This window comes from Equus przewalskii, chromosome 14, assembly GCF_037783145.1.
Source record: "Equus przewalskii isolate Varuska chromosome 14, EquPr2, whole genome shotgun sequence".
In the NCBI taxonomy this organism is placed as follows: Eukaryota; Metazoa; Chordata; class Mammalia; order Perissodactyla; family Equidae; genus Equus; species Equus przewalskii.
In genome coordinates this window covers 60,603,293-60,630,709 of record NC_091844.1, presented here as the reverse complement: position 1 = coordinate 60,630,709, position 27,417 = coordinate 60,603,293, and the positions used below count along the sequence as shown (strand labels likewise).

Here is a 27,417-nt window from a genome sequence, read left to right as displayed (position 1 = left end):
TGAATAGAAATATGGATATATTTATGGAACTGACTGAGTTATTCGTAAGTCATGTAGATGTTTGGATAGGGAGTGAATGTTAGTTTGATCTCATGGAGTTTGGTCTCTGTAACATCTGCCTAGAGTTGTAATCTAATCGTCCACTGTTTGAGAAAAGAGTTTGGTCAGCCATTAACTCCAAAAAAATTTATTAAGAACCTTCTGTAATCCAAATACAGCATTGGACACAAAGATAAATAAGGGACAACTCCTAGTTAATGTCAAAGAAAATATTTAGGCTTTTTAAATTAAACCAGAAGAAAAGCAGTGTTCGTATTCAGATGCTGTGGAGTGAGTGCTTTATAGTCATTCTTGTTTCCTTCAATCCTCACAGCACTGTGCTGAAGGCCTTATTGTCCCATTTTAGAGATGAAGAGATTTAGGTTTAGAGAGATTTAGATAATTTCCTCCAAGGTCCATTGCCATTATGTAGCTGAGCTGAGATAAACTGAAGTCTGTCGGATGCAGCTATATTTCTGTCTGCCTCCCCTGCTCCCACATGTCACCTCAGTTTACTCTTGCCCCTATTTCTAGTTCTTTTATTAATCTCCCCCTCATTTCCAGCTTTTGGCCTGTGTTGAGCAGAGACAGGCTTGTGGTGATGGGAGGAAGTCATTTCCAGGTGGTTTTGATGTGGTCTCCCACCTGCCCTCTCACCCTAATTTGAGGACCTCAGGGCAAGCATGGCTTTGAGACATCCTGGCTCTCTTCTCAAGCCTCAGGTCCAGAAGCCACCTCTACCTCGCCAGCACTCAGCATCTTTATTTCAAGCTGTGAGGTTCTGCTGGTGTCTCAGTTCCCTTCTGTGTCTTGCAGGCTCTAGCACGTAACTCTCTGCATGGAGCCTTTCAGAAGATTCCATCGTCTAGCTCGCAGAGAACTAATTTATCTTGTGTGTTTTGTTTTTGTTTTTAACTTAGTTAAGTAGTGAGTTTCATACAAGATTATGTTTGCTCTCCAGTAACTTTAATTTTAAGATGTAATAGGACGACAGATTCTTTTGGTATGAGATCAAAAACAGGGCACAGCTTAAGATAATGATACTAGTTAGTAGTAGTAATAAAAAACTTACAGAATAATAAAGGACAAGTGAATCTTTTTGCTTAGTTTATAGGATCCAAGAAAGTCTATGGAACTATTTGAAAATGTTTTTCTCAGCAGTTATCCAATAGCCTTAAAATACTTTCAAGTGATTTCAGAATAGCAAAAGGATGAGATGAAATAAGAAAAAAGCAAGGTGTTAATGTGTAATAAATAAACCATCAGCCAGAATTATTTAGAGAAAAACAGAAACACTGGTATTTATGCAGCTTACACACACAATAAATTCCTCTGGGCACAATTGCATAACAAATGTTGGCGCTCACCCAACTAGCTACAGTCCCAAGGTACATAGTCAGAGCCTGAAATTAGGTGAAAGGACCCCACACGGGGATTGTGGTTTTAGATTCTTTCTAAATAAATTACTGCCTCCCCAAATATGGTGCGTTAGGACCTGCCGGGAGGAAGAACCTTGCTGTGACTGTTGTTGTTAAAGATACATACCTTCCAAGTGACAACATAATGTACTTGCTTACTCCTGGAGGACTGGGGACACGAACCTGGGGGCTCTTAAAGACTAGGCTGTTACTTGACAACTAACTCGATTCACAAGTACCTAAGTGCTTTTTAAATTGGCACTTAAGTACTCTCATGATTAAGTCTTACCAAGTTATTGTCAACACCCAATTCAGGTAGATAGATAAGCCATCCCTGTCTGTAAGTCTGTAACTAATTGTATTCTTATGTTTTGTTCTTCTGGGTTTTTTATGTCTACTCTTGTTTATCAATCTCATTATTTTTATTTTCTGGCGCTTGTAGGGAGCTAGATGGAAAAGCGTGAAATTGTATATAAAGTGTGCAGTTTAAGTGATGCTTGGAAGATATGTCCTTATCTGCTTAAAAACTAAAAAAAAAAAAAGGAAAAAAGGAGAGGGAGAGTGGGGGGCAGGAGAGTTAGGTCTTTGTCGCATCTAGCACCATTCGCATCATCTTATTTGTAGCCCTTAATAACAGTAGCTAACGTTTCTTGCACGTTTACCATGAGCCAGGCTTAAGTGCTTTCAAAGTGTCAGCTCATTTGACCCTCACAACTTCCCTCTTGTGCAGGTACTCTCATCCCAGTTTACTGTCGCAGAACCCAACGTGCAGAGGTCATGTAACTTGCCCAAAGTCATACAGCTTGAAAGTGGCAGAGCAGTGTGGCCCAAGAGCCTAGGTTCTGGACCCTGCGGGAATACTGCCTCTGCGACAAGCAGTGCACTGCACTCCCTCTTGCCAGTAACCTGAAAGGGGCTGCATTCCCCATGAGCGAGGAGCTTACCCTATTCTTTTGAATCCCCAAAACAGCACCTGACGTGTAAGTAGGTGCTCAAATACTATTAATGAACAAATGATGAGTGAGTGAGTTAGGGAGGGAGGGAAAGACTGGAGTGGGAAATCACAACCAGACTCCTCTTGCAGACCTCCTCCTTAGCTGAGTGAGGCAGTAGACCCTGCTGTGGGATTCCCTTAACCACAGCCTCAAATGCTGACCCCTTACGATGTACATCCAAAAGCTATATAATGTTATAATCCAGTGTTACTGCAATTTAAAAAAAATGCTGATCCCTGATCAGTTGAAGAAAGGCTAATGTTAGAATGCTTATATTTGAGAATACACTTTGAGAGCAGAAAGCAGAGTGTTACATGAAGTGTGTTTGGCACATGGTAGGCCCAAATGTCTACAGGCGAGTTGGACCAATTAGCTTCAGGTTGACTGCTTGCCCTCCTGGTGAGCACATAGCTCTCGCTCCCTCCCGGGGGCAGCCATGGGGGCCTTTCAAGACTGGTTTGTAAGCTGTGGTCTCCCCCGGACTAGCCAGGGCTCACTCTCACATTTAATGTACTGCTTTTAAGTCGTGCCTTGCAACATGCAGGTGCCACTGCATTGTTATTTCAGCTAGCATTTTTTTTTAACATCACAATTAAGTATTGAGAATAATTTGCTAATATTTTTTCCAGTAACCTCAGGCATAAATGCCACCTAAGTTGATTCTTAATGTCAGAGGGACCCTAAGGGCAGAGTGCCATTTTCCATTAAGAAATCTGTTTGTTTTATAATTAAAGTAAGATAAGGTGTTGAGGAGGGAAATTTTGGCTGCAAGATGTATGTGACATGCCCATGATGACTCAATAAGAAAAATACAAGAGATGTGGACAGGTGTGAGGCCAGCTTGGCTCCAACACCTGATGCAAGAGATAAGAATTTCATCATCACTTAGAAGTCTTGATGTCAGGGCTGATCCGCTGTCCCGTCTTGGGCTGTGTCTGGACCCTGCCCAGGTGGCCACTGTGACCTGAGTGTTCTTCAGGCCCAGTGTGTGCGGAGTCTCCTGCTGGGAGGAGTTGATGGTTTTGATGACCATGGGGATTTCCAAGCCAACACCTAGCATATCACTTTTCAAGAACTAGGAACAACATAGGTAATATTTTACAAGGTAACATTCAATATATGGTTTGAGTTGTCAGTAAATAAATTCCCCACTTGTGTTTGGACAAATGGGTAGTTCTGTTCCAATACTTCTGTTTCTCTGAAACGAAGGCAAAACCCGTTTCCCATCTCAGTCAGTAAATCAAAAGTTATTTGTAGATTGTCCAAGCTGGGTAATAGGTATATGAGGGTCCATCATATTATTCTCTCTACTTCAGTATTATTGAAATGTTTTCCATAGTAAAAACCTAAAATGAGTGTTATTTGCAGTTATTATCTGAAACTGAGCTGAGTTTCAGGTAGGCCTAATAGTTCTGCTAACCTGGACTTAACCAACTCTTGAAGTAGAGGAATAAGAGAGTCCCTGTGCGTGGATTCTTTCTCATTCTCTGGATTTAGGATGGAATGCAACTAAACCAGACAATCAACTATCTTTCTTCCTGCCACCTGGCTCTCTTGGATTCCTTACTTGGGGAATCCTGGTCCCACTTGGGACAGTGTTGAAGAGAGGGCATTATATATTGACCTGCATGGATTTAGGTAGCCACTTCAACATCAGCTCACCCAATAGACTGCATGCTGTGCTCCTCTAAAGGGCTGGAGGTCTGTGAGCTGTCAAACTGTCCCCCTCCTCATCAATCCTAATTTTATAGGAGCACTATATTCTTTCATATTGATGCTAATGATATAGTTTGAATCAAGCTGCCCTTCAAATGAGATTTCTACTGAGCTGCCAGAAAAGTCTGTACCAGGCACATATCTGGGTGGGAACTCTTTGAAACAACAAAAAATGTTTCCAGCCCTGCCCATAATACTTCCTCACCGAACAGTATCTCAAATGATTAAGCTACTGCTTCTGTGGCAAGGAATCAAACATAGTTTGGCTGACCTGAGAGGCAGCAAAGTCAAAGATGCCATAGGGTTACATGATGTTAACATTCTGGCAAATAACAAGGATCAAAACTCAGTTTATGGGTGGTATTGCTTCAGTGCCACATAGTGTGCTATTATTAGTAGGCTGAGAATAATAAAATATTCGTAATATCTCAAAGACTATTAGGCATTTGGTTTCATCCTTTAACTCTTAAGTGTCCTGGAAACTAGTTCCATAAATGGAAATTAAAATATAGCACAGTCTGTTTTTGTGCTTGTCCAAATAAGGTCATATGTTGGGTAATAAATGTATGGCAGATGACCACATGTTAACCTAAGTCTTTAACCTAAGCATCAGAAATTTCTCCTGGATGAATTTCATAGTATTTTGATTTTCTCTGGTCATTTAAAATATCTTTAGGTATTTCAAATAACATTAGAATGTTATTGTTCAGAGCTGCTTCTGAAACACATGATTAGGAAAACCTCAGCCTCTGACTTTTCAGCGTTCAGCAGCCCCGGCTGTTAAGTGTTTCCCTGGTGAAGTGGCCTGCAAGGGGGCAGGTTCCTCTTTATTTCCCCTGCTGTCCACTTCCCATACCTAAAAGGGCATTATTGCTGGGAGTCTCATAATTTTCCTCCTAAGATAATAATTGAATCTAATAGTTCAGACTTGGGCCTGCTCACTTTCATCTAATCAACAGAGGCAGGAAAACATAGTCTGGAATGCTAACTATGTGAATGAAAAATATTTAGTCATTCTTGAAATGATAGGAATGTTTTTCCAACAAGCTTAAATAAACACAATCTCTACTGAGACTGTGTTAAACTTTTTTTGGATAAGAGACAACTCTTAGGCAACCAAACAGAAGTTAATGAAGGTTATTAAGAGACATGCCCTTCAGAAAAGGTTTGCAGACTTTAAAAAGAAAGATTCACTCTTCTTTATGGGACAGCCTTGGACCAGAAGTAGCAGAATTGGTTTCCTTTTAGATTTTGTCAACCTTATAGAATTTAACGTTTTAACTAGTAATCACGTTGTCTAGCTTTCAAGAGATGTTCTCCTTTACCTAACCCTGGCTGTGTGAGACCATCTTATCTTAAAATCCTCATCTTCATCCCCTTCCACTGTTTGCCTCAGTTCTAAGCAGTGGATTGGTCTCAACTCACCTATATTTTAAGCACCTGACAGCACTTTTCATATGGAGCTTATTTCTCACCAATACAAGATCCAACTATAAAGAAATGAAATTATTTTTAAACATACGAAGATTTACATATTCAAGTGAAGTGTTCTGCCTTTCAAAATAGCTGTATGGGAAAACTGTACAGTTATTGCAGAAATACAGTCATTCAAAATTTTTTTGCTACTTCTCTGTTGGCTAACGTTAGAGCTTGCCGTACATCCTTTTGAATATCCTTAGCTTTGTAAACCCTGACTTGAAAGGTTTATCAGACTCTAGGAAATAGTCAGAGTCATTCACGTCTAAGTCTGGTGAAAAAGGTGAATGATGTAGCTGGGTAAAACTGTTCAGAGAAAGCAAAAACTGATGGTAAAATAAAGGCACTTTGTCTTCCATGACATTGTAATTTGCTCTGAAAGCAACTCTGAAAAGAAGTTTCAGATAGAATTTTAGCATGAACAGCATTTTAGCACAAGCGCGTCACCTCTGAAAGTGAGTGCTTTTAGCAATAACACTTATTTGTAAGTATAACTCCTGGTGTGTTTATTTAAAAAAGAAATCAATTCACTTACTATGTAGTATTTTTATGACTTCTAGGGGCTAGAGGCATGTATTTAAACGGTCATCTATTATATTACAACATTTTTGTGAAGTGGCAGGTGCTCCATTTAAACATATTTTCAAGTGAATAGACTAAAACAATTTTTCTATAGAAATAACTTTTAAAAGAGGTGGTGATTCCAATATAATTTATTTTTAATATTTTAGTTCTGTAACTCCACTTCTGATTGTACCATTTTAAACCGTTTCATTGTGTAGTCTTAAGTTGATCCTATAAGAACAAAATGATTTCACATTGTTTAATACGTGTGGGTTAGCATTAGAGACAGTGAGTAACCCAGTGAATTGTTTCTAAAGGCCCTATTGGAAGTATTTTCTGTGCTATGTCTATCTGATTGTTAAAGATAAAATGTCACACAAGTATATAAAATGTCTGCCACGATATTATTGTCAAATAACAGGACAGACTGAAGAAGTGAAAATGTCTGCTAAAGGTCTTCGCTTGCCCATTCATGGATCTCCCATCACAAGTGGCTGCTGAGGTAGCAGGGAGCTGGACCATACCCACATCCCAGCCTCTCACTTTGAGATTCCCAGATGCTCGCTGTGTCCATCAGCATGCAGATTGGGAAATCTGTTGCCAGGGGACTCAGCAGTGCCAGATCTTGGTCCAGGGATCGTATCATCAGTGTCATCTGATTTTGATATGACATGAGCAAAAATGAACATTTAGTACTTTTTTGAAATTTGTCAGAAACTCAAAGAGAGAGTGATGTATTCCATCTTACAAGTTTTTGAGTTTAACTATTGGGAATTCAACCACATTTTTACTTAACCATTTATATCTATAGGATACCTATTTACGCATCAAGTGAATTGCTTTCACGTCTGAGAAGGTAGCTGGATTTATCATATTTGTTTGAAACGGAGCCCAATTCAGGCATCTGGACCATCGGAGACCACGGAATTTAATGCCAGCCACCAATCGAAAATAAGTTTCAGTTCCAGCCTCCAGCTCTTGTTTTGCAGCGCCATCATGAAACAGAACTAAGAATCCCCAAGAAAATTCTAAGGCCAACAAGTAGTTGGTCCTTGGGGACCCATGAGTCATATAGTGCTCTAGGTTTGATTTTTCGCTTTGACTGCTGGAGCACACTGAGAGTTGAGTCTGGAAGCCACTTTCCCAACCAGGCAAGACCTTACAGCATGCACTGTGTGTGCTGACCTCATCCGTGACTGCAGGGTGATCTTTTCTACTTAAAATTTACCTTGGTCCTTGTGTCCTCTCTTTAAAAAAGTATACATACATGATATAATTTGGGGCTGCCTTGAATCTGCTTTGGAATCAAGCAAGGTATTTGTAATGCGTGTTTATGTTTTGAGGCCTACCGGCTGCCTAGGCCTGCGTCTTGCACTGTGGTCCTGAGACCCTTAGTGTGGGCATCAGTTGGAAGCCAAAGGATGGTGTTCTTTTTCACCTTAATTGGAAAGCTATTGCCCTGCACATCAGCTCACTTTTTAAAACAATCAGGGAGTCTCTGTTTTATTAGTGAAGCTAAAAAACTGTTCAGAGATAATAAGCTGTCAGTTTGGGATGGCTTCAGGCTTTTGCATATTGAGAGGAATCAGCAAGCTCATATCTTTTCAAGACTGTGAATCTCTCATTCTTTCTGGGAACCAAGTTTTAAAAAGATTACATGGAGATTTTAGGCCAGATGAATTCAACAGGCATGCTCCACAGTCCTGTGACAGACACACTGAGAACGTTATTATTTAAGTGATACACCCCCAGTATTATGGTTAAGAAAGCACTGGTTGAACTATCTCTTATTGTTGACCTAAGTTTCAGGTTAATGACCTACAGGAACTAGGGTTTGCTAATCAAAGACAGCCTTTGGAGATGGATCTTCTGTATTCTCTTTCAACTTGAGAATGAGAGAACTACTGGAAAAGCTACCAAAATAGAGTAAATTATACTGTGATGAGTTTGCCCTCATCCCTAAAGGTCCCGCAAGGCCTCCATCATGGGAGAGGAAGAACGGGGTCAGCCAGGCACACAGAATCATTGTTTCAACTCACATCGGATAAGCTGATTATGAAGAGATTTCTGTTCTCTTCGAGACACCACGACACAGTCAAAATGCAAAACAATGATATCAGACTGCTACTCAGCAAATGTAAAAGGCGCCAGTGGCTGGTCACTAACACGCTCCAAAGCTTACCAGACCATATGAAAGGATGTCATGGACCCACCCACATCTCAGATGCCTTTCATGTTATCAGTGGAGATAGAAAATGATGCTTAAGTTACAATGGACAGGATTCAGAATGCCAAGCCAGTTGTCATACCATTTATCAGCTGAACATTTAAGGCCTGCAAAAGGGCTCATAATTAGCTGTCATCTAAGACAAGTTCTAGCTGTGAGTGGGCGGGATAGTCATTACAACAATAATTATAGCAACCTGTAATATTCATGTAACCGTTGGAGTTTCTGGAACAGTCCCCTCTTTACAATCTTATTTGAGCCTTAGAGTGATACTGTGAGGTAGGAATAATGGGTATTACTGTTTTCTAGAAACCCAGAGAGGTTCAACATCACCTGTAAGATATTGAAAGAACAGGGACTCAAGCTAAGTCTTCTGCCCCCAAGTCCGTGTCCTTGGCATTGCTTCTCTTTAGACTCCCCATTGTGAGAAAGGAGAGGGTGAGGAAAGTAAGAGGTGAATATGAAAGTGGCTCAGATTCAAAAGCCATTCTTGCTCCTGGCTCTGTTCTCATTGCTGAGACCCAGTTACTGTTATTCTGACCTTTATGTAGCCTAGCCTTCGATCCAGGTTCTTTCCCTGAGCCTCTGCCTGGAATTTAGACCTTGCTGTTTGACCTCCAGGAAAGCCTGCTTCCCCCAGCTGGGGATACAGTTCTACCCGAGAACACCGAGCTGCTCTCCCCAGCTGTCTCTCTCCTCACGCTTGTCATCTGCCCAGCCAGGCTCCAGGTCCTGGGCCCTGGCTAGTGGTACTCAAGTCTCCACTGAGTAAAATGAATGGTCTACTCAGCCCCCGTCAGTGCGCCAGGCAATGAGATACCATCACCGACACTTGCGCACTCTGGTCCAGACTCTTGCCTTTTTTCTCTCTGATTCTTGCCAGTCTTTGCTTCATTATGAGGTAAATTTGCTGCAAAAGTGCCCGTCATTCATCCAGTACAAGATGAGTTGATGACCTGAGTAAGTCCCCAGCTATTTTCAGGACTATTGTAATAATACCTTATTCATTTGGTACCATCAAGGAATGAGGTAGTCAAAGAAGTAAATTCTCCAGATAATTGAAATTTGAGTGTCAAGATTTTATGTTACGAATTTTGAAGGGAGACCTACAATGCTTTGTGTACTTCTGTGCCCTCTTACACCAAAGCTACAGATCATAATTGAACCCATTTTAGGCAACTGAGTATCGTCGCTGAGGATCTCATTGTGGACTGCTTGGGTTTGGGGATTTTCACTATTAGTGAGTCAGGTTCACCACAGCCTTCTGAGCTAGCTTGCTGCTTCAGCAGAGCTCATTCATTGAGTACCTACTATGCGCAAGGGACTGCTGCAGTGATGAGGATCCTAAGGAACTTTTCTGTCCGATCCTCCAAAACTTAGGAAATTAGAGATTCAGCCTGTCAGGGACAATATTGGCGGAGGAGGGGGTGGGCATCTCCATCAAAAACTGTGCCATGACTTTCAGTGCTCAGGTGTCTTTTTTCCTCTTTATTTGTTCACTAAGCACTGCTATGGGCCAGGTACTATACTAGATGCTGAGGTCATCAACAATGAATAAACCATTGCCCCTAATGTGAGGACCCTTCCTCCCTGCTCCTCAGCCATTTCCCGAAGAGTTTTGTTGAGATAACAGAATTCTGACCATCTGACACCCCCCAGCTGAATATGGCTATTAAAATGTGCATACATACACACACATATACACATGTACTTATAAATAAGACACATTATTTCCAGCTAAAAGTTACCAAGATATATTCTTTATGAAAATTAATAATAATATGAAAATAAAATATAAGACAAGTATAAAAGGTCCAGATTATTCTTGGAATCCAATCATTTTGTGAGCTCTCTCAAGCTGAATTCCTGGAAAAAGATAGCACACTCTACATAAAAAAAAAATTTTAATTTTTCTTTTGTAGTCTTTTAATAATGATCTCAATCATACTGTCTTTTCCTATTAAATAGGAGATTGGTAAAGGAAGAAAAATATGTCCAACCGCCAAGATTCCTTGGAAAAAGCATACAAAGTTAATAAATAGGTCTAAAGTAAATACGTGATTGCTTCTCTATCTGACCATAAAATAATACAAATCTTGGGGACATTTTCACACCATTCATTTTAAAATAAAGGAACTGCTCTGAGATAAGTACTTTAGAAATTACAAAGATGTAGGTGTTGTTATGAGAAATATATACAAAGGAAAAAAGGATAACTAAATGTGTAGTGGCTGAAAGAATTTGAAAACTCCAACTGTAGGAGATTTTTTTCCATGACTTAATGAGACTTTCTTAAATACACATTCATACCCCTTGGAAATTCCCACTTCCAGATTAGGGAATTTTTGTACCCTTGGTTTTGGGGTTTTTTGTTTTTTTTTTCCTTATTGTCTACATTAATAGAGTTTTCTCTCTAGCTTCATTTGGGAAAATTTCATCTTTACAGTATGTCTCTTCCCAGGGTGCAATTATGTTGACAGTTTGATGATTTATTTGAATGGTTTTCTACTGGTTATGGTCACATTTGAAAGCAACTGTGGTAAGGAGAATGACATATGAAGATACAGTAAAGCAGATAAGCTCTCTCCTTTGGTTCTGTCTTGGCCAACTTTATGTCCAGTTTTATGGCCCTAGACAGGCTACCAGTAACTGGTGGGCTGGAGGAGGCCTGATATATTTAGCCATATAAAGTGAGAGAAGCTTTGGAATTTTCTCACTCATTAGACATTCGCATCGCTTAACCAACTTCAGCCAAAAAAAAAAACCTTAAGAAAGAGAGTGCCTGAATTAGGTCTGAAAAGAGAACTTAATTGTTCCTCTTTGTCTCTCACAATTGAATAAGCAGGCTTGTGAATTTACAAAGAGCTGCATAAGATATGCAAACCATTATCAAAATCCAAAAGGAGAGGTAATAAGAAAAATAAGAGAAAGATAGGAATAAGCTTCATTTATTTTGTTACTTCTACTTGAAATTTTAACTTTTAAAAGAAATGTAAAAAATGTATCCGCCTTAAAAAACTACTTTTTCTAGAAATTTGCCTATTGTGAGGTTTTTTCCAGAAAGACTTTTCTTAGAGTGTGTTTGTGTGTGTTTGTGCGTGCATGCGTGCGTTTGTATGGATTCGTAGGAATCGAGGGGGCTGGTAGACAGCTGCTACCCACAGCCAGGCCCTCCAGACCTGCCAGGCACCACAGCACAGTGAGGCAGCACTCCTGGACCATCGAGATCTGGAACCAGAGCAAATTATTACCCTCCTGACAGAGGCAGTGCTGCAGACAGACCTAAAAGGGATGGCTCTGTGTGCCTTCTACAAGTGTACTTTACGAGAGTCACCTACCCATACTCAGGAGCTACTAATTGGCTGTCAGCCCTCCCAGGGTTGCTAATCAGGAAGAGTACTTCACACATTTCTCAATGGGGATAATTAGTATTATTCACAAGAGATAAACAGCTCATAGTAATCAAGGTAATGAGAAGAACCTTGTATGCATTAATTCAAAACCAGAAGTTCAGTGGAGTAATACAGTTTAGATACCAAGTTAAAAGCATCTATTAACGTTTTCATTTAAGCTACACTTACCTGAAATATAAAAACCAGCGATAATAAAAATTGTTTCAGAAGCAAATTAACATAATTCTTACACATTTTAAAAAAACTCAGGGTCAGAGTATATTCGTACATGTTCTGTTGTTGTCCCAAACATGTTAAAGTATCCAATACGGTGATAGGACTGATATTAAAACTTCAAATCAGCACCTTAAAAGGTTGCATTTGAGTTTCAACTTCTAACTTCCCTTTCTTTTTTTTGGAGAATTTTCCATAAAATAAAATAACAAAAAGAAAGAAAGTAGAAAACTTAGATTTGCTTAACGCATTTATACCTCCTGAATAATCAGGTTATTTTATGGTCTAGTGCTGTGACTTTAAGAGTCAGAATAATGATTTTTATTTTAACTTTATGCTCTTGACCAAATTGTGATCATAGTACCTTAACAACCCCATTGAGTAGGTAGAATTGCTCCTAGGAAATACTTGAACATCGATGTAAAATATTGGCGGTGTTCTCCAGAAACTTAGTGTCTGAAGCTCCCTAAATCTTGAAAATATGAATGTTTTCCTAGAAATGTTTTTACTGATAAGGGGTTTATTGGGCTTCCTAGGATATGAAAGAAATATCCATCCCTAAGTTTTAAAAAAATGTAAAATAAAGAACCAATATGTGTTTGTTTATGTTATTGCATTTGGTAATAGATTTCCTTCCAGAATTTTGTACTCTAAGACTTGGGATAAGAATTGGTGGCTAAACATCTGCACTCCTGACACAATCCCAAAGGTTCTTGTAAACATAGCTCTTCTGGACAGTCTGAGGTACTCGGAAAGTCTTTCAGAATCACGCAGGAAAATGACAGGTTAAGGAGAATAGTGTTCCCACTCAGATGCAGGGGAGGAAACAGCAAAGTGGATGTAGACATAACAAACACCCATTTTTGTTCTTTATTGCTTCTAGGCTCAGAAAATATTTCTAGAATTCTTCACAAAGAAGCTGTTCCAGGGTTCCCTTTAGAAATAGTTGTAGCCAAAGACAATGAGTTCCTGCTGTTTCAAGCCTTCTTCCTTTGGAGGACATTAAGGTATTTCTTTAATTCCTCAGCTGATTCAATACAAGATGAGATGGAATTTCAGAGTGATCCTGTAAGCAGTACTTTATTGAATTTCCCCTTGCCAAATCCCCACCTTTGTGCAAGTATTTTCTCATTCTCCTAAATAAGCATTTAGGAGACCATTTCTCTCCTTTGAAAGAGGCCCACTAACACATCTCTGCCCGACCTGTTTAAAGGGAGACAGTTTTCTTTGCTCCAAGCAACAGGCATCATGTATATTGATGCATCAATGTCTGCAGAAAAGTCTTAGCAGGACCTCTGTTCAACTGATAATCACCAGACTTGCCAAGGACACAGCATCGCCAGCATCCTTCTAGAAAGGCATGTACTTTCTGGCATATCAATTCAATACCTTATCCCCTGTAATGTAAGAGCACAGAAATGTAGGATTTAAATGAGAATCTTCTGTTCTTCAGGCCAAGACCCATCAGGATATTTTCCATATTCAGAGCATTGTTAAATAGACTAAAGAAAGTGTGAGACAATAACAATTTCCGATACACAAATTTCAGGATGCTCTAACAAGCAAAAGGCACGTTTCATGTATTTTACTAACACTTTCTCAAGTTTCTTTGTTTATTTGGATTAGAAACAATCATACTATGGTACCATGATTCTAGATTCTTTAAAATCTCTTCCCCACCAAGAACTTCCTTTGATAGAAACTATGCAAAAAAATCTAACTAGCTCTTGGTCGTTATTCTTTAAGGACTGTAAATGTAATGTTGATTTTAAATACTCTCATTCAGGATGTTATCAAATGTGTTTCACTTTGGAGTTCATTATTTGGAAGAGGAAGTTGAATTTCAATAGTCTCACAGCACTTCTTTCTCAAAACATTGCCCTGATGTTAGTAATAGGACCAGTTCTGAGATTATATATTAATATATTGGACTCCAAGCAGACTCTCAGATCTGTTTATGATAATGTCAGATTTTTTGCTAGATAATATACAGTTGCATATTTCTGTTGTAATACTGTTCTTACAGAAATCTAACTAATATAAGGATGACCTCATATGGTAGGAAACCAGGCACTAAAATGTGAAAATGATGAAAGGGAATAGAACGTCATGTGTGACTTCAGATTAAGTGTTCGGAGACAGCAGGTTGCCTGCATGTGTGTCCATTACAAATCAGCAGTCACTCCAGGGGCCAGCCTGGTGGCGCAGAGGTTAAGGTCGCACTTTCTACTTTGGCGGCCCGGGGTTCGCCGGTTCGGATACCGGGTGCAGACATGGCACCCATTTGGCAAGCCATGCTATGGTAGGCATCCTGCATATAAAGTAGAGGAAGATGGGCATGGATGTTAGCTCAGGGCCAGTCTTCCTCAGCAAAAAAGAGGAGGATTGGCAGATGTCAGGTCAGGACTAATCTTCCTCAAAAAATAAATGAATAATAATAATAATAAATTTTTTTAAAAAGCAGTTACTCCAGTGACGTTGGACAACAGCGCCACAGAAAGATGCATCACCAACCTTAAAAGGCTGTTAAAATTTGTTCCAGTTTGCATTTGAAAAGGAAAACTATACTTATTTGTTAGATGTAATGAAATGATGTGACTACAATGTTAAAATGCCTTTTAAAAAACTTTAGACTTCTGTCTATATAATATATCACAATGAGTGTTGTTGTATTCAGCCTAATCTGTCGTGGGGAAATTGAATAGTTCCAGAGTAAACTGACAATTTTCATGAATAAATGGTTTTGTTGAGGGTTTCTGTGTTTTAATATTAAATATTGAGGGAGTGAAAATTTGTATGTGTTTCCCACTTTCTTCCATCTAATGTGCATCATTAGTGAATAGGGAAATAGTAATTTCAGCAGCACAAAATAACTTTTTTCTTCTTGCACTCTACCACATCATCTGAGGCCAGAAGACATCCAATAGGACTTGTTTTACCTAAAATATTTGCAGTGAAGCATAGTAGGACCAGCACCTACCAAACAGCCCTTATGTGCGGTTTTTTTCATTTGTTGAACTGAGCAAAAGCCCTTGTCCTGAATGTTGTAGGGAAGCATATTGAAGGTGTTTGCTCTCCTGGAGAATGTGTGCATGGTAGACGCCTGTGACTGCATACCCAGCTGATGAAGCTATTTGAATAAAGTGTGGGGCTGTTCAAGTCAGTTCTGGTCCTCCAACAACCTGAATATTTTTTTCTTTTACTCTCTAGCCACAGATTACAATCCTAATCTCATCCATGAATCATAATATGTACCAAAATAGCATATACATCACTATTGATTCTCTTAACAAATTCCTAAAATTCACTGAAAGTAAAATTCCATACTACCCTATGATTATTATGCATTTTCAATGTCAGTGTAATCTGCCCAAATATGTATTTTCCCATAATATATTTTCCGAAGGCAAAAGTTTCTCATAAACTTATATGTCAGTAAGAAATACAAGGGTTTGGTCTATGTAGATATGCTCAAGACATTTCTTTACCTGTAAGCCATTCACTGAAGCACAGGACATTCAGGGTCCCTGGCCCTTGCTCCGATAACTCTCTAGACCATACACCTAACTCCTTCCTCCTTTACTTGATACACATTCTCTGCTCTCTCTCTTTTATATTTGTGGTTAGAATAATTTCAGCAAGACATCACAAGTCTTACGGCCGGAAGCTGAAATAGAATCATTATTTTGGGAGGCTAATAAGAGTAATGATAAAAGAAAAGCTATATAGCATTGAAAACCAAAGATGTTTATGATACATCTTTTAAGAGAATGTAGGAGAGCAGCACTACCGTATTTAATTCACTATGTCTTAAAACTTGCCTAACTTTAAACTACTGTTTGATATTTGCAGTTATTTGTCAGAAAGGATACTCTAGTCATTGAAGGTATTAGAAATTTTACAGCAGTCGAAAGTTAATATAAAAATTTCAGGGAGATGTTCTTCAAACTGTGTTGTCATAAAAATAGAGAATGTGCTATGTATGCCCTCTTCATGCGTATTTTTACGGGGAGAATGCTGAGCAAAGCATCTCTTTAACAGGTCATCGTTGCCTACTACCTGTGAAGAGTTGAATCACCGGCCCCTTTTAGCAGATGGATAAAAATTTAGAACTCTTGATCTTAGCGGTGGCAGCTAAAACACTTATTTTGGTCTCTCTTCCATGGTAACAGGAGATGAAACTTGAGAAGACAGTGTGGACTAATGGATAGAGTGTTGGACAGGAGGTCAGGAACCTCTGTTCTGTTCTATTCCCAGCCTGCTACTGGGTTGCTATGTAAACTTAGATAAGCCACTTACCCTCTCTGCACCTCATATTTTCCATTTGTGAAAACATAGGTAGAGACATTCTGTACTTAGGTCCTTACAAAGATATTGTGAGAACCAGCTTACTCTGAAGAAGTTCTTAGTATCTCTTGGTTGAAAAGAGGCTACATAAATATGTCAGTGTCCCTGTCCCCTTTGACAACACTCTTCCCGTAATCCAACATTATATAAACTGTCCCTTATTAATGCACTCGAAACAGGTACCATTACAACAGGCTTTGTATTGCACAGAAGCTAAGAGTACGTCTCTGGAGCCAGAATCCCTGGGTTTGAATCTTGGATCCACCACTTATTAACTCTGTGACCTCGGGCAAGTCAGTATACTAGATTTCCTCATCCGTAAAACGGGGCTAATGTTAGCACCCATCTCCCCATCTCACTGGCGTGTCATAAAGCTTGAAGGCATTTATGAAGAGCACTGCAAACATTATATAGACACGTAATACACTTTATGTAAGTGTGTGATTACTGTTATTACCCAGAACTAGTCTTCATTATTAACATGGCAGGGAAGGTACAAGTGTCGCCTCTGGCTTTGGTTTCTTCTACACATCTCTTCCCAGAATGGCTGCTCCCTGTTCCTCCCGAGCACTTGTATCTCAATCTGCCACTCCCATAAACCCCTGGACCCTGAGGATAAGCTCTTACTCACTGTTATCCATCATATCATATTTAATAATCGAAGGAGTGTCACATAAAAAAGATAAAAGAAACCCAAATGTTTTAAACTAGTCTCATAAATGTCTCTGATTTAGTAACTTTAAAAAAAAGGCTAACAGATTTCAGATGTGTTGCAAAATAGTGAGATAATTGGCAGCTGGAACCTGTGGCCTGATTATTATAAAAAATAAACTCAGAAAACCGGAAGAAATAGAAGAACAGTTAGCAATTTAAATAGGTTCATCTTAACCTCTCTGGTCTGCTTTTTACAGTGGTGACCATCAGAAGTATTATGTGAGAGTGGTTACCAAAAAGTGCATAAATTGTTCAAATGTAAAGAAATAGAGCTTTCAGATTTTCAAAAATCTAAATATTTCTTTTTCAGGGGTTAAAGTTATTATGAAAGTTATAAAAGTTTAGGTTCAATGAAAATTATTGATTAGTTTTTCTGTAATTTGCTGTAGTATGGGATTTCAAAGATTGAATAGCAGCTAAGAGGTAATCATATGTTTCATTGATTTTTTTTCCCATTTTTATTATTAGAACCCACCTACATCACAATTGATCCACCTGCATGTGGGGAGTTATCCAACTGCACCCTGACAGAGAAGGACTGCATTTATGGTTTCAAACTTGATCACAATGGTTGTCGAACTTGTCAGTGCAAGAACAGTGAGTATACAAGAGCCTGTGTTTTTTTTCTGAACCTAATGTGGTAACTGTCAAAGCATATTGTGTGATTGAATACCTTTTTTGGAATGTTCATGACATTCCCTTAGCAACCTGAAAGAAGAAAAAAATTTATACTTAACACTAACAAATACACAGTCATTTGGGGAAGAAGAGCTGCTCCTTTTTTCTGGTTTTCCTCTTCATTTCACTGTATTCAGGTGCTTCTTGATGTCCAGCTGCAACGTGGGTGCAGCCCTGGGGGCTTCGGAGAACATCTTTCCCGCCACCCAGTCAGCTCTTTCTATAGCACCCTTGCTAGGTCACCCACACAGGTGTCACATTCCATGTGTGACAGCCATAATCCTTAGAATATGCTTCACTTTGTTGATCCCAACTCTGCCTCCATGTAGATTCCAGTCATGTGTCCAGGCCATGACCTCTGAAACTAAATAGGGTGTATTGCACTTCTTCCCCCTAGGTCTTCTATCAGAATAAACGTCCTCAGTCCCCTTGACCATAACCCAGATGACATAGTTTCTAGAACTTTCTTGGTCCTTTTCATCTTCTTGCACACTTACAATATGTCATTGTCCTTATGTAAATGTGTGGCCCAGAAACAAGCAAAATACTCCAGAATTTGGTCTGATTAGGGCAGTGCTATTATGTGGCCTAGGTTTGTGTTAGCTTTTTGAATTACACACTGTTGACTAAGACTGAGGTTATAAGCAGCTAGAACCAGTAGGTGCTTTTTACATCAGCTGTTAGGTGGTTCTCATTGTTCTATATTTGAACATTTGATTTTTTTTTTAATGATATAAATGGAGGACCAAGTTTAACAAGAAATTATCCTGAGACTTTTAAACCATTTTCCAACTGGTTGGGATATTTTTGAATCTTGATAAGGTGATCTCATACTTTATGCCTCCCAGTTTATATTAACTAAGTATAACTTGCATGTCCTCATGTAAATCACTGAACTAAAATAAATTAAATTGTACAGAACCAAAGACAGAGGCTCTGTAGCACTAAAGACCTTCCTACAAAATGACGTTGAACCGTAATCCTCGCTCCTTTAGTGGAGTAACTCAGCAAACAACGTGTCAGCTCCATCTCCACAGGAAATCTTGAAACCTTCGGCCTGTATTTTATCTGAAATCAAAATACGTTGTATTTGCATCATTCCTTTGCTTGGAAACCCTATTTTAAACATAAAATGAAGCTAGTGGGGCATGGCTTGTTCTTCATGAACCAACGCTGGCTCCTGGTGGTCATTGCCTTCTTTTCTAAATATCACAAATCGTATGTTTAACAATTCCTTCTGCAGAATTTTCAGTTGTGAATGTCAAGCTTAGTTTCTGTAGTTTTAGGAGCCTTTGTCCCTTTTGAATTGACATTGGCCTCCTTTCATTTTCGGAAATCTCTTTCCAATCTCTGATCTCTCCCGAATGTAGACAGCGCTTCCATAATAAGCCGATTCCCTGTGAGCCTCTGGGTATAATTATCCTGGGCTCAGAGACTTGGAATTAGTTAGTGTAGACAGAGGCTCACTTTTAGATTTATCAGTTATTTGGGGCTTTTTGTTCCTCTTAACCTTAATTGTTCAACACTTCCTTTTGTAAGAATATTTTTGATAAAGAAGGCAGATACAAAATAGGAGTTGAGTGATTCGGTTTTCTCAATCGCATGTTGTCATCACCCTATCTGTCTGATGGAGGTAGTGCTAAAACGGAGTTTATACAACTGTTGTGATTGTGCTTGTTACCATCTTTAAAGTTCCCATGAGCTCCACCCATCAGGGGCAGTCCTGCCATCCTCCACTTGTTTCTGTTCGGAGGAGGGCCAGTCCATGTCATGCACCGGTCAGCCTTTTTTACACCTCCCTCTGGAGAGCTAAATTGTTAGGGAGCTGCTTGGCAGCCACATTTGTTTGCTTAAATAGCCAGTTTCTTTTTTGACACCAAGATAATTGGTGATTGTATCGTGAAGAGTTTATGTTTTAATCCTTCTCATCTCTCTTGAGCTACACATCCTTTCTGATCGTGGGAGCATACCTAAATTTTTTTCTGAGATTTTTGAAGTCTAAAAATATAGATTTCATTGTGCCTGATCAACTCACCTGCCACCTTCCCTTGGGTTTTGCTGTTATGAACTTTTTGGCCACATGGTCATGCTTATATAAGACCCCTGCCTCTTCACAATGAGCCCTTTGTACGTAAGTCCAAAGAAGCAATTTCCCTCAGTTGTTACTGAAGCAAGTCAAAAACATATCCCTGGCTTTTGCAAATTGAAACTATTGGGAAAATTCTGCTCTGCCTGTCTTTATGTTAGTCTTGCATTCTGGCTTAGTGAAAGGAACATCCATGCGTGTTACCTGCTTTGCACCTCCATTTCATTAACGTGTAGGGAGAAATATGTACAGGAGACTCTTGCATTTTGTGTCAACAGGTTTTTTTACATATAAATCTTTATTAGCCCTCCATTATTTGCAAACTTACCTATTTATAGGGTTATCTAGTCTTTCTTCCTTCCCTCCTCCCTCCTTTCTTCCTTCGCCTGGTGTAGATAGAACACCTACGGAGATTTAGGTGCTGTACCGAGTGTTAATGCCACAGACATGAATACAATGTAAGACTGACTTCCCTGAGAGGAAATCTCCTGTATCTGACACACTAATGAAATACCATCATTTGAAGCCAAATCAATATCTTACCAAAGTAAATCCTATTAAGAGGAAGCTTTGATCCTATAGGAGAACCTAGGCAGATGTTCATACCAGAGTAGGGAAGTAACTGACCTGTCTCCCAGGGCTGTGCTCGGTGCTCAGTAGATGAATGAGCAGGGAACCATCAGAATCGGGGATGCCATTGGACATCATTCTTGCCTGAGATCCCCATCTGAGGTCTTGCCGTTCTGACCATGTATCCATTTCATCATACAGAGATTCTTGACCTAGTTACTCTCTTGCCATCTCTCTCACTGCCACTGTATATCTACAAACAGGATTAAACACCAAGTGGAATTTGTCAGTTTGTCTATATAATACAGAAGTCTAGTCATAGAGCCATCTTCTCTTGCCCCCTCGCATTAGCAACCCTGATTATTTCACACCTTTGGAGCCACGCCTCTGGGAGGTGAGTCAGATTAAACCAAACTGCCAGATACTTCCTTGTCAGGTTCTTGTGATTGTACACCCCAGCTGTCCTCCCAGGCTCTGGCATCAGACTGACCTGCATCTGAGTGCATGGGGCAAGTTGCCTTACTTCTCTGCATCTCTGTGCCCTCCTCTGTAAAGGGCAGATGATGATACCTAACTAATGAATTATTTTTAGGACTAAATAAATTAATGAATGCAAAGCTAGCTTTACTGCCGAACATAGGGGAATTGTTTACACCATAGCTGTTTTAGAACAGACCCATTTCTGAGTCAGCCGAAGCTAGCTGACATGGAAAGCCCCCAGCTTCCCCTCCTTTGTTCCAACACCAGCCTGCCTCCGGTTCTTCCTGTTCTCTGAGGACACTCAAACAAACAACTTTACTTTTACCTTTTCATTTTAACCCTCAAATATTCTTGTTCCCTTTCACCTGGTTTAGAAGGAAGTAAGTTCCTTGTATTGAAGGATGGCATAAGTATGTTCTTTTTCTCATTGCAGCTACTTGATAAGTATTGATTTTGTCTAAATTTCTCCCTTACCTTATTTTTCTGCATCCCACCAAAGCCTGTTCACAGGCAGTGGTCCTAACCATTTATACCTAAATTTTCTGTTAGGGATTAGGCCTGGTTTATGTAGACCACTGGCATCAACGTTTCTCCCCTGTTCATTGGTTTGTTGTTTTCTCATTCATCCTTTCTTTTGTTCATCTAGCATTTATTGAGTGCCAACTATATACCAAGCACTAGGGGTATGAAAAAGATAAAAATGGACCTTATCCTTAACTGATATTGGCAATATATTGGTAATGTTAGTAATATGCTAATATGTTGTAATGATATTGCAACATAATCAAGCATATTATAGGCAACCAGCCACTCTAAGATTGAAATCAAAACCCAGTAGAAACACGTCCTTCAAAAGTACGTGGAAGGTACATGACAAAGGATTCTTTTGTTTGAACATATTGAGGCTTTGCTATTTTAACCTGTAACAAATGACATTCTTATAACACTGCTAAGCAAAGTAACGCATCAAGGGCATACAGAGAATTTAAATATCCCTGACTCATTGTCTCAAAGACTTATTTAGAATAAAGAAAAGAAATGTGATGGAAAATGCTTCAGAAAGTACAATAGCAACAAAGGTTAAAACTAAAATCATTTAGATAAGCTACCAATAACCTAATGCTTTTTTGGTACAAGCTGTTAATAACATTACTTTTTAACCAAGAAGTTTGTTGCTGTCAAACAGACATAATACACTTTAGTTTACTATATGAACTATGTGTAGTAAATGACATCTATATGAATTAAATGTCATCAATCTTTTGGCATCTTATTTTCTACGTCTTTAAAATAAGTGGATTTGACTGGATTATTTGTAACTTCTCTTCCAGTTTTAACATTCTGTAATTCTAGAAATTGATAATGCTTTTATCGGGAAACTGATGCAGACATAGAAAATTAATGGTAGCAGGGAGAAAACGCCTTCGTATTTTTCATGAAATATGTATCTGAATCAAGCAGCTAAAGAAGGTTGCAGCATCAAATATAGGGAGGCAGGCTCCTTGTTTTCATTTCATTGTAACTCTGAATCAAGGTCAAGATTAGGACCACCATTTGCAGTGTTGCAGGTCTGTCTTTAAGAGTCTCAGGAACTTCCTGGTGTTCTTAACTGATAGCAGGATGGTGCGAGTTACCAGCAGCCGGGAATGTGAACTACTGCAGCGGAGAAGTGCAGCATGACCCTAGGGCACCGTCACTTTGTGTTCCACGCGAAAGTTACATGGTATCCACTTACAGTAGTGTACTTACGGTGCTCCCTGCTTTTGTGGCACATTTTGGCCCTGGGAGCAAACATCGCTTCTTCTCCAGAGTATACAGAGAGTTTACTATGTAGCTGCTGTCAACCAGCCATAATGCACAGACCCTGTACTTTGCCATTATTTATTGCTTTCTCTTCAATGATAATTTTCCCCTATGGATTAGAAAGCATTTTTGGATCACAGTGAGGTCACAGTGCTGGAAAACTATGAACGTAAAGCCATCATTCTTTCTGTGGTTGCCTCAAGTGATATACTAAAGCTTTTCAAATTTATAAACCCCCCACCCATCTATGAATTAGATGTTTCTAATCCGTCTGTTCTGCTCTTTATGTAAATGTTTGCTTTGATGATACAGTTCCCTTAAGTCCATAATTGCTACGTGGATCCAGGACTACCTTAAAGTCTTTAATGTTCTTTATATCTGAGCTAGAAGATGGTATTTTTGAGATGGTATTTAGCAAATGCCAGTATTTTGGAAAATTTTCGATGCTAACAGAGTAAGTTTTTTCATCCTACTGTTTTTCTGTTAATACAGCAATCTTGATGATTCATTCATTCAGCAAGTATTAATTGAACACTCACTCCATGCTAACCACCATGATAGCGCCCGGACTGTTTAAAGAAAATAGATCTCTACCCTAAAGCTCCCTTCTCTTAGGGAACAGAATCGAGGTAGGCTTGGGACCGTAGCTTGCCAGTGAGCAGTCCCAAGTCAGGGCGCTACTGGAGCATCCTGCCCTAGGTGGCATCGCCAGTCTGCTGTTTGATGAATGCCTTTCATTTTTGTTTAAAATAGTAGCCTTTGCCTGAAATTCCCTTCCATTGCAAAGCAGAGGTAAAGACAAATATAGTTTTTATCAAATATTTTAAACTAGATAATGCAACAGCTTTCTTTAAGGGTGAAGACCCTTCTAGATTAAAGTCTGGAAAAGCTCCTTTTTACAGGACCAGAAGAATAAAGGCACAAAAGTGCTCACACTCCCAAGTTTCAAGGAATTTAATCCTCATGGATGCTGACTCTGAGAAATTCTCAGTGTTCTTAATTCATCTGTTTCCCAACATAATCTACTTGGTGTCATAAGTTAAAAATTCTTGTAATAGAAATAGAGAACTTAGATCTCAGTGTCAGAAAGAGAAATGTGACTCTGAAAGTCTTCTCCCTTTTTCATCATTCCCTTAATAATGGGAAAGAGATGAAAAATGATGACCTTTCGAGTCATATAATTACAAATTTTTAAATGAGCCATTTAGAATTTTGCTTTTAAGGATGCAAATTAGTAATCACTTGCCTCACAGTGTGATGCAGACCCATGAGGTTATGTTAAATATGTATAATGAAAGGTTTATGATAATGACAAAGTAGAAAATTATACCATAAATCACATTTTTCTCTTTAAGAGATAGCAAATTAAATATTTGAGTATTGCCGGCTAAGATTCACAAAAGATGATCTTAAAATATTTACGTAAAACATGAACCCATTTCACCTATTAATTGTGGTTAAGGTTTAATTTTAGATTATAAGATTTATACCATGTGCAGGGGACAAATGTGTTCTGTTTCTCCTAGTAATTGTGTTATTTACAGTATTTATGCTTAAAGGATGTTCAAAAAGGGTGTTGAAATAAATATTCATTTATTATTCCAACAAAAAGTCTCTGCTTCCCATTTTACCAATCTTTGCAGAACAATAATCACACATTGCTGGACTTTTGCCATAACCGTATCAATTTCTTTTTTTTTTTTTTTAAAGATTAGCACCTGAGCTAACAACTGTTGCCAGTCTTTTTTTTTTTTTTCCTGCTTTTTCTCCCCAAATCCTCCCAGTACATAGTTGTATATTTTAGTTGTGGGTCCTTCTAGTTGTGGCATGTGGGATGCTGCCTCAGTGTGGCCTGACAAGTGGTGCCATGTCCGTGCCCAGGATCCAAACCAGCAAAACCCTGGGCCACCAAAGCAGAGTGCACGAACTTAACCACTCGGCCGTGGGGCCAGCCCTTAAACTTCTTTCAGTTTGATTATCTTTCAAATTCTGCATTTAATTCAGACAAATCTCAGTTTGCTTTAGTTATATCACTAACCATTCTTTTCTTACCCAAACATTTTTATTCCCTGTGTTACTCTCTTAAGCCCTGTATCACACCTTTTAAAATCTCATTTAAAGACTTCTGTTAAGCTATCTCCTCTAGTTTTTTTGTCAGCCACCATTGCCTTCTTTCCTTTTTTTTTTTTTGTTCCTTCTAAAATAATGTTGTAACTGACTAACAGAGGACAGTTAAACATCACTCTAGGGAGAGTTTGAACATTTCAAATAGTGGACAGTTAAGCATTAATCTAGATATTTCTGTGGCACATACATTTTTTGGTCAATTAACTAAGTATAGCCAAATACCTGAATATTTGTCATCGATAGGGAAAAAAATATCTAACTGAAACACTGAATATTTCACTTTATATCATGTCGTAAGAGATGTACTTTTTAAAGAAAGGGTCAGAAATCCGTTAAGTTGCATGTAATATGCAGTATTATAGGATAACATCTAAAACTCATAGGAGTAAACATTGCATGAACATTTAAGAACGTGTGTTTTCATGGGTGTGCAATAGGAACAAAATACATAATGAAATTTGGGGTGTATGTTTCTAATTCTCATATTTTAACAGTAATGGTAATCAAGAGTTTGAGATGACTAATAACAAATTTTATGAAAAAAATGCACTCAGTTTCATCCACACCTGCTCTTCACCAGATCAGAGTTCAGAAATCTATTTCTCAGGGTTGGGCTTTATTTTGTGTATTAGTACCCGAAACATGGAGTTATGTTGTGATAACCATGAAATAGCACAGTCTGTAATTTTTAAGCATTCCTAATGCAATGGTAGAGCTGAGAAATTTACATCTGTGGGAAATTGGAAGGTTGGGTGGAGGTATTGAAGTGTCGACGTCTTCTGTCTATTGGTCTTTGGGAGAAACGTGCTGTCCACGTGTCTTCACAGGGGAGGAGCTGTGCACCGGCCTCAAACGAGGCTGCACCCTGGACTGCCCCTTTGGTTTCCTGACCGATGCCCACAACTGTGAGATCTGTCAGTGCCGCCCGCGGCCCAAGAAGTGCAGACCCATAATCTGTGACAAGTATTGTCCATTTGGATACCTGTACGTATTTCTTAACTCAGATCCATTCTTAATTATCTGTGACTTGATGCAATGCCTGGACCTACTTTTGTTAGCTGTTTTGTGTGTGTTTGTGAGTGAATCCGTGATGTACCGAGTCCAGAATACCCTTGCTTGTTTTCTTAGGTGAATCAGAAAGCAGGGAAAGGAGGGTGTCTCCAAAGATAAGAATCAAGTGTTACTCTTCGTCATTTCTGAGGGTGGGCCAGAGCCTTGTTATGACACTGACCTTTGGGTCTGTTACGTGAGACTTCCTCACAGCAAGGGCCTTTGGACACTGCCAGGGGCGATGGAATTGTCATGAGTTCCCAGTGTTGTAAGTGCTACAGCTTTTCACAACTGTCCCAGCAGCTATTTTGTGATAACTTATTTAATATATACTTTCAGACCAGTTGCCAGCCACTCATTTGCTATATGGAGCATATATGCCTCAATATCTTACCTCCGTGCTAGTCTGCAGTTTATAATATTTTTTCTTTGTGTAGCAATAGATTTTGTGAATTTCCTTGAAGATAAGAACCACGACTTATATTTTCAGATATTCTATATTGAATCTAACCCCATGGAAATCTAGATTATTCCAGGGGGAAAATAGATACTTCTCATTTGTTTCTTTAATGTCTGTATTGGGATCTATTTCTGTCTTTATATCAAGTTGATAACTTAAAAAATGACCTTTCACAATCTTGCTTTATCATTCCTTCCTTGGCTCCATTGCAGTTTAGTCTTTCTGCTTTTCCAATTTGCTGTATTCATGCAGTGATAGTGATTATAATGGACGTAGATCTGTCATCTCTTCCCATCTTTTTAAAGTCCTTGCTTTTATTCTTCCTCTTGGAAATTCTAGTTTAGCAGGGAGTGGGAGATCTTAATTCTAATTGGATAATTAAGTTTGGAACATTATTGTTAAGAATTCCCCAAGTAAACTAATAAATCATCAGTGTTCCTAGTGCTAAAATATGAATATGATACCAATGAAAGTATAGTTACTTCTTAGCTTAACTGCTAATGTAGAATGAAGTAGTATCATAATACTAGGAGCTACAACCCCTTGCTGCAGTATTATGACAGTTTAGAATCAAGGCTGCATTCAAGTACAGGCTTCATCTTGGAAAGAAATCTCTCAGAGGATTGTGAATTTCACTTTGTATTCCTCTCCTTAAGCACATTCAGGAAGGACCAAGTTGACCACCATAGGCAAATGAGTACTGCATCGGCTAGAACACATGTTTCAAGGACAGCTTCTGAAGGAGAAATCTTGGCTAGCCACCATATGGGAGTGTTAGGATGAAGGCAGCCATTGGTCCCCCTTGTATACACCTGCTGAGCAGGTACATTGTTACCGTATGTGTGCAGCGAATGCTTACAGAAGGGAGGGAAGGAAGGATAGATGTTGGATGGGTTGGTGGGTCGATAAATGAATAAATGAGCAAAGTAGTTACAGCCTTGGTAGATCTTCAAAATGACACAATATGTGACATGAGTATAAACCATTCTTTTAATACAGTGTTCTCATTATGTTGACATAAATAAGTATACTCTCGTGTTC

At 39.0% G+C, this 27,417-nt stretch overlaps 1 protein-coding gene across 1 annotated transcript in view; it reads left to right on the top strand.

Moving 5' to 3' along the window:
• CRIM1 (cysteine rich transmembrane BMP regulator 1) overlaps positions 1–27,417 on the top strand; it is a 187,809-nt gene that overhangs the window by 120,325 nt on the left and 40,067 nt on the right. Inside the window, exons 8-9 of the mRNA XM_070574085.1 lie at positions 17,591–17,719; positions 25,694–25,850. Coding sequence (XP_070430186.1) covers positions 17,591–17,719; positions 25,694–25,850 — 286 coding nt within the window. The remainder of the gene's footprint in view (positions 1–17,590; positions 17,720–25,693; positions 25,851–27,417) is intronic.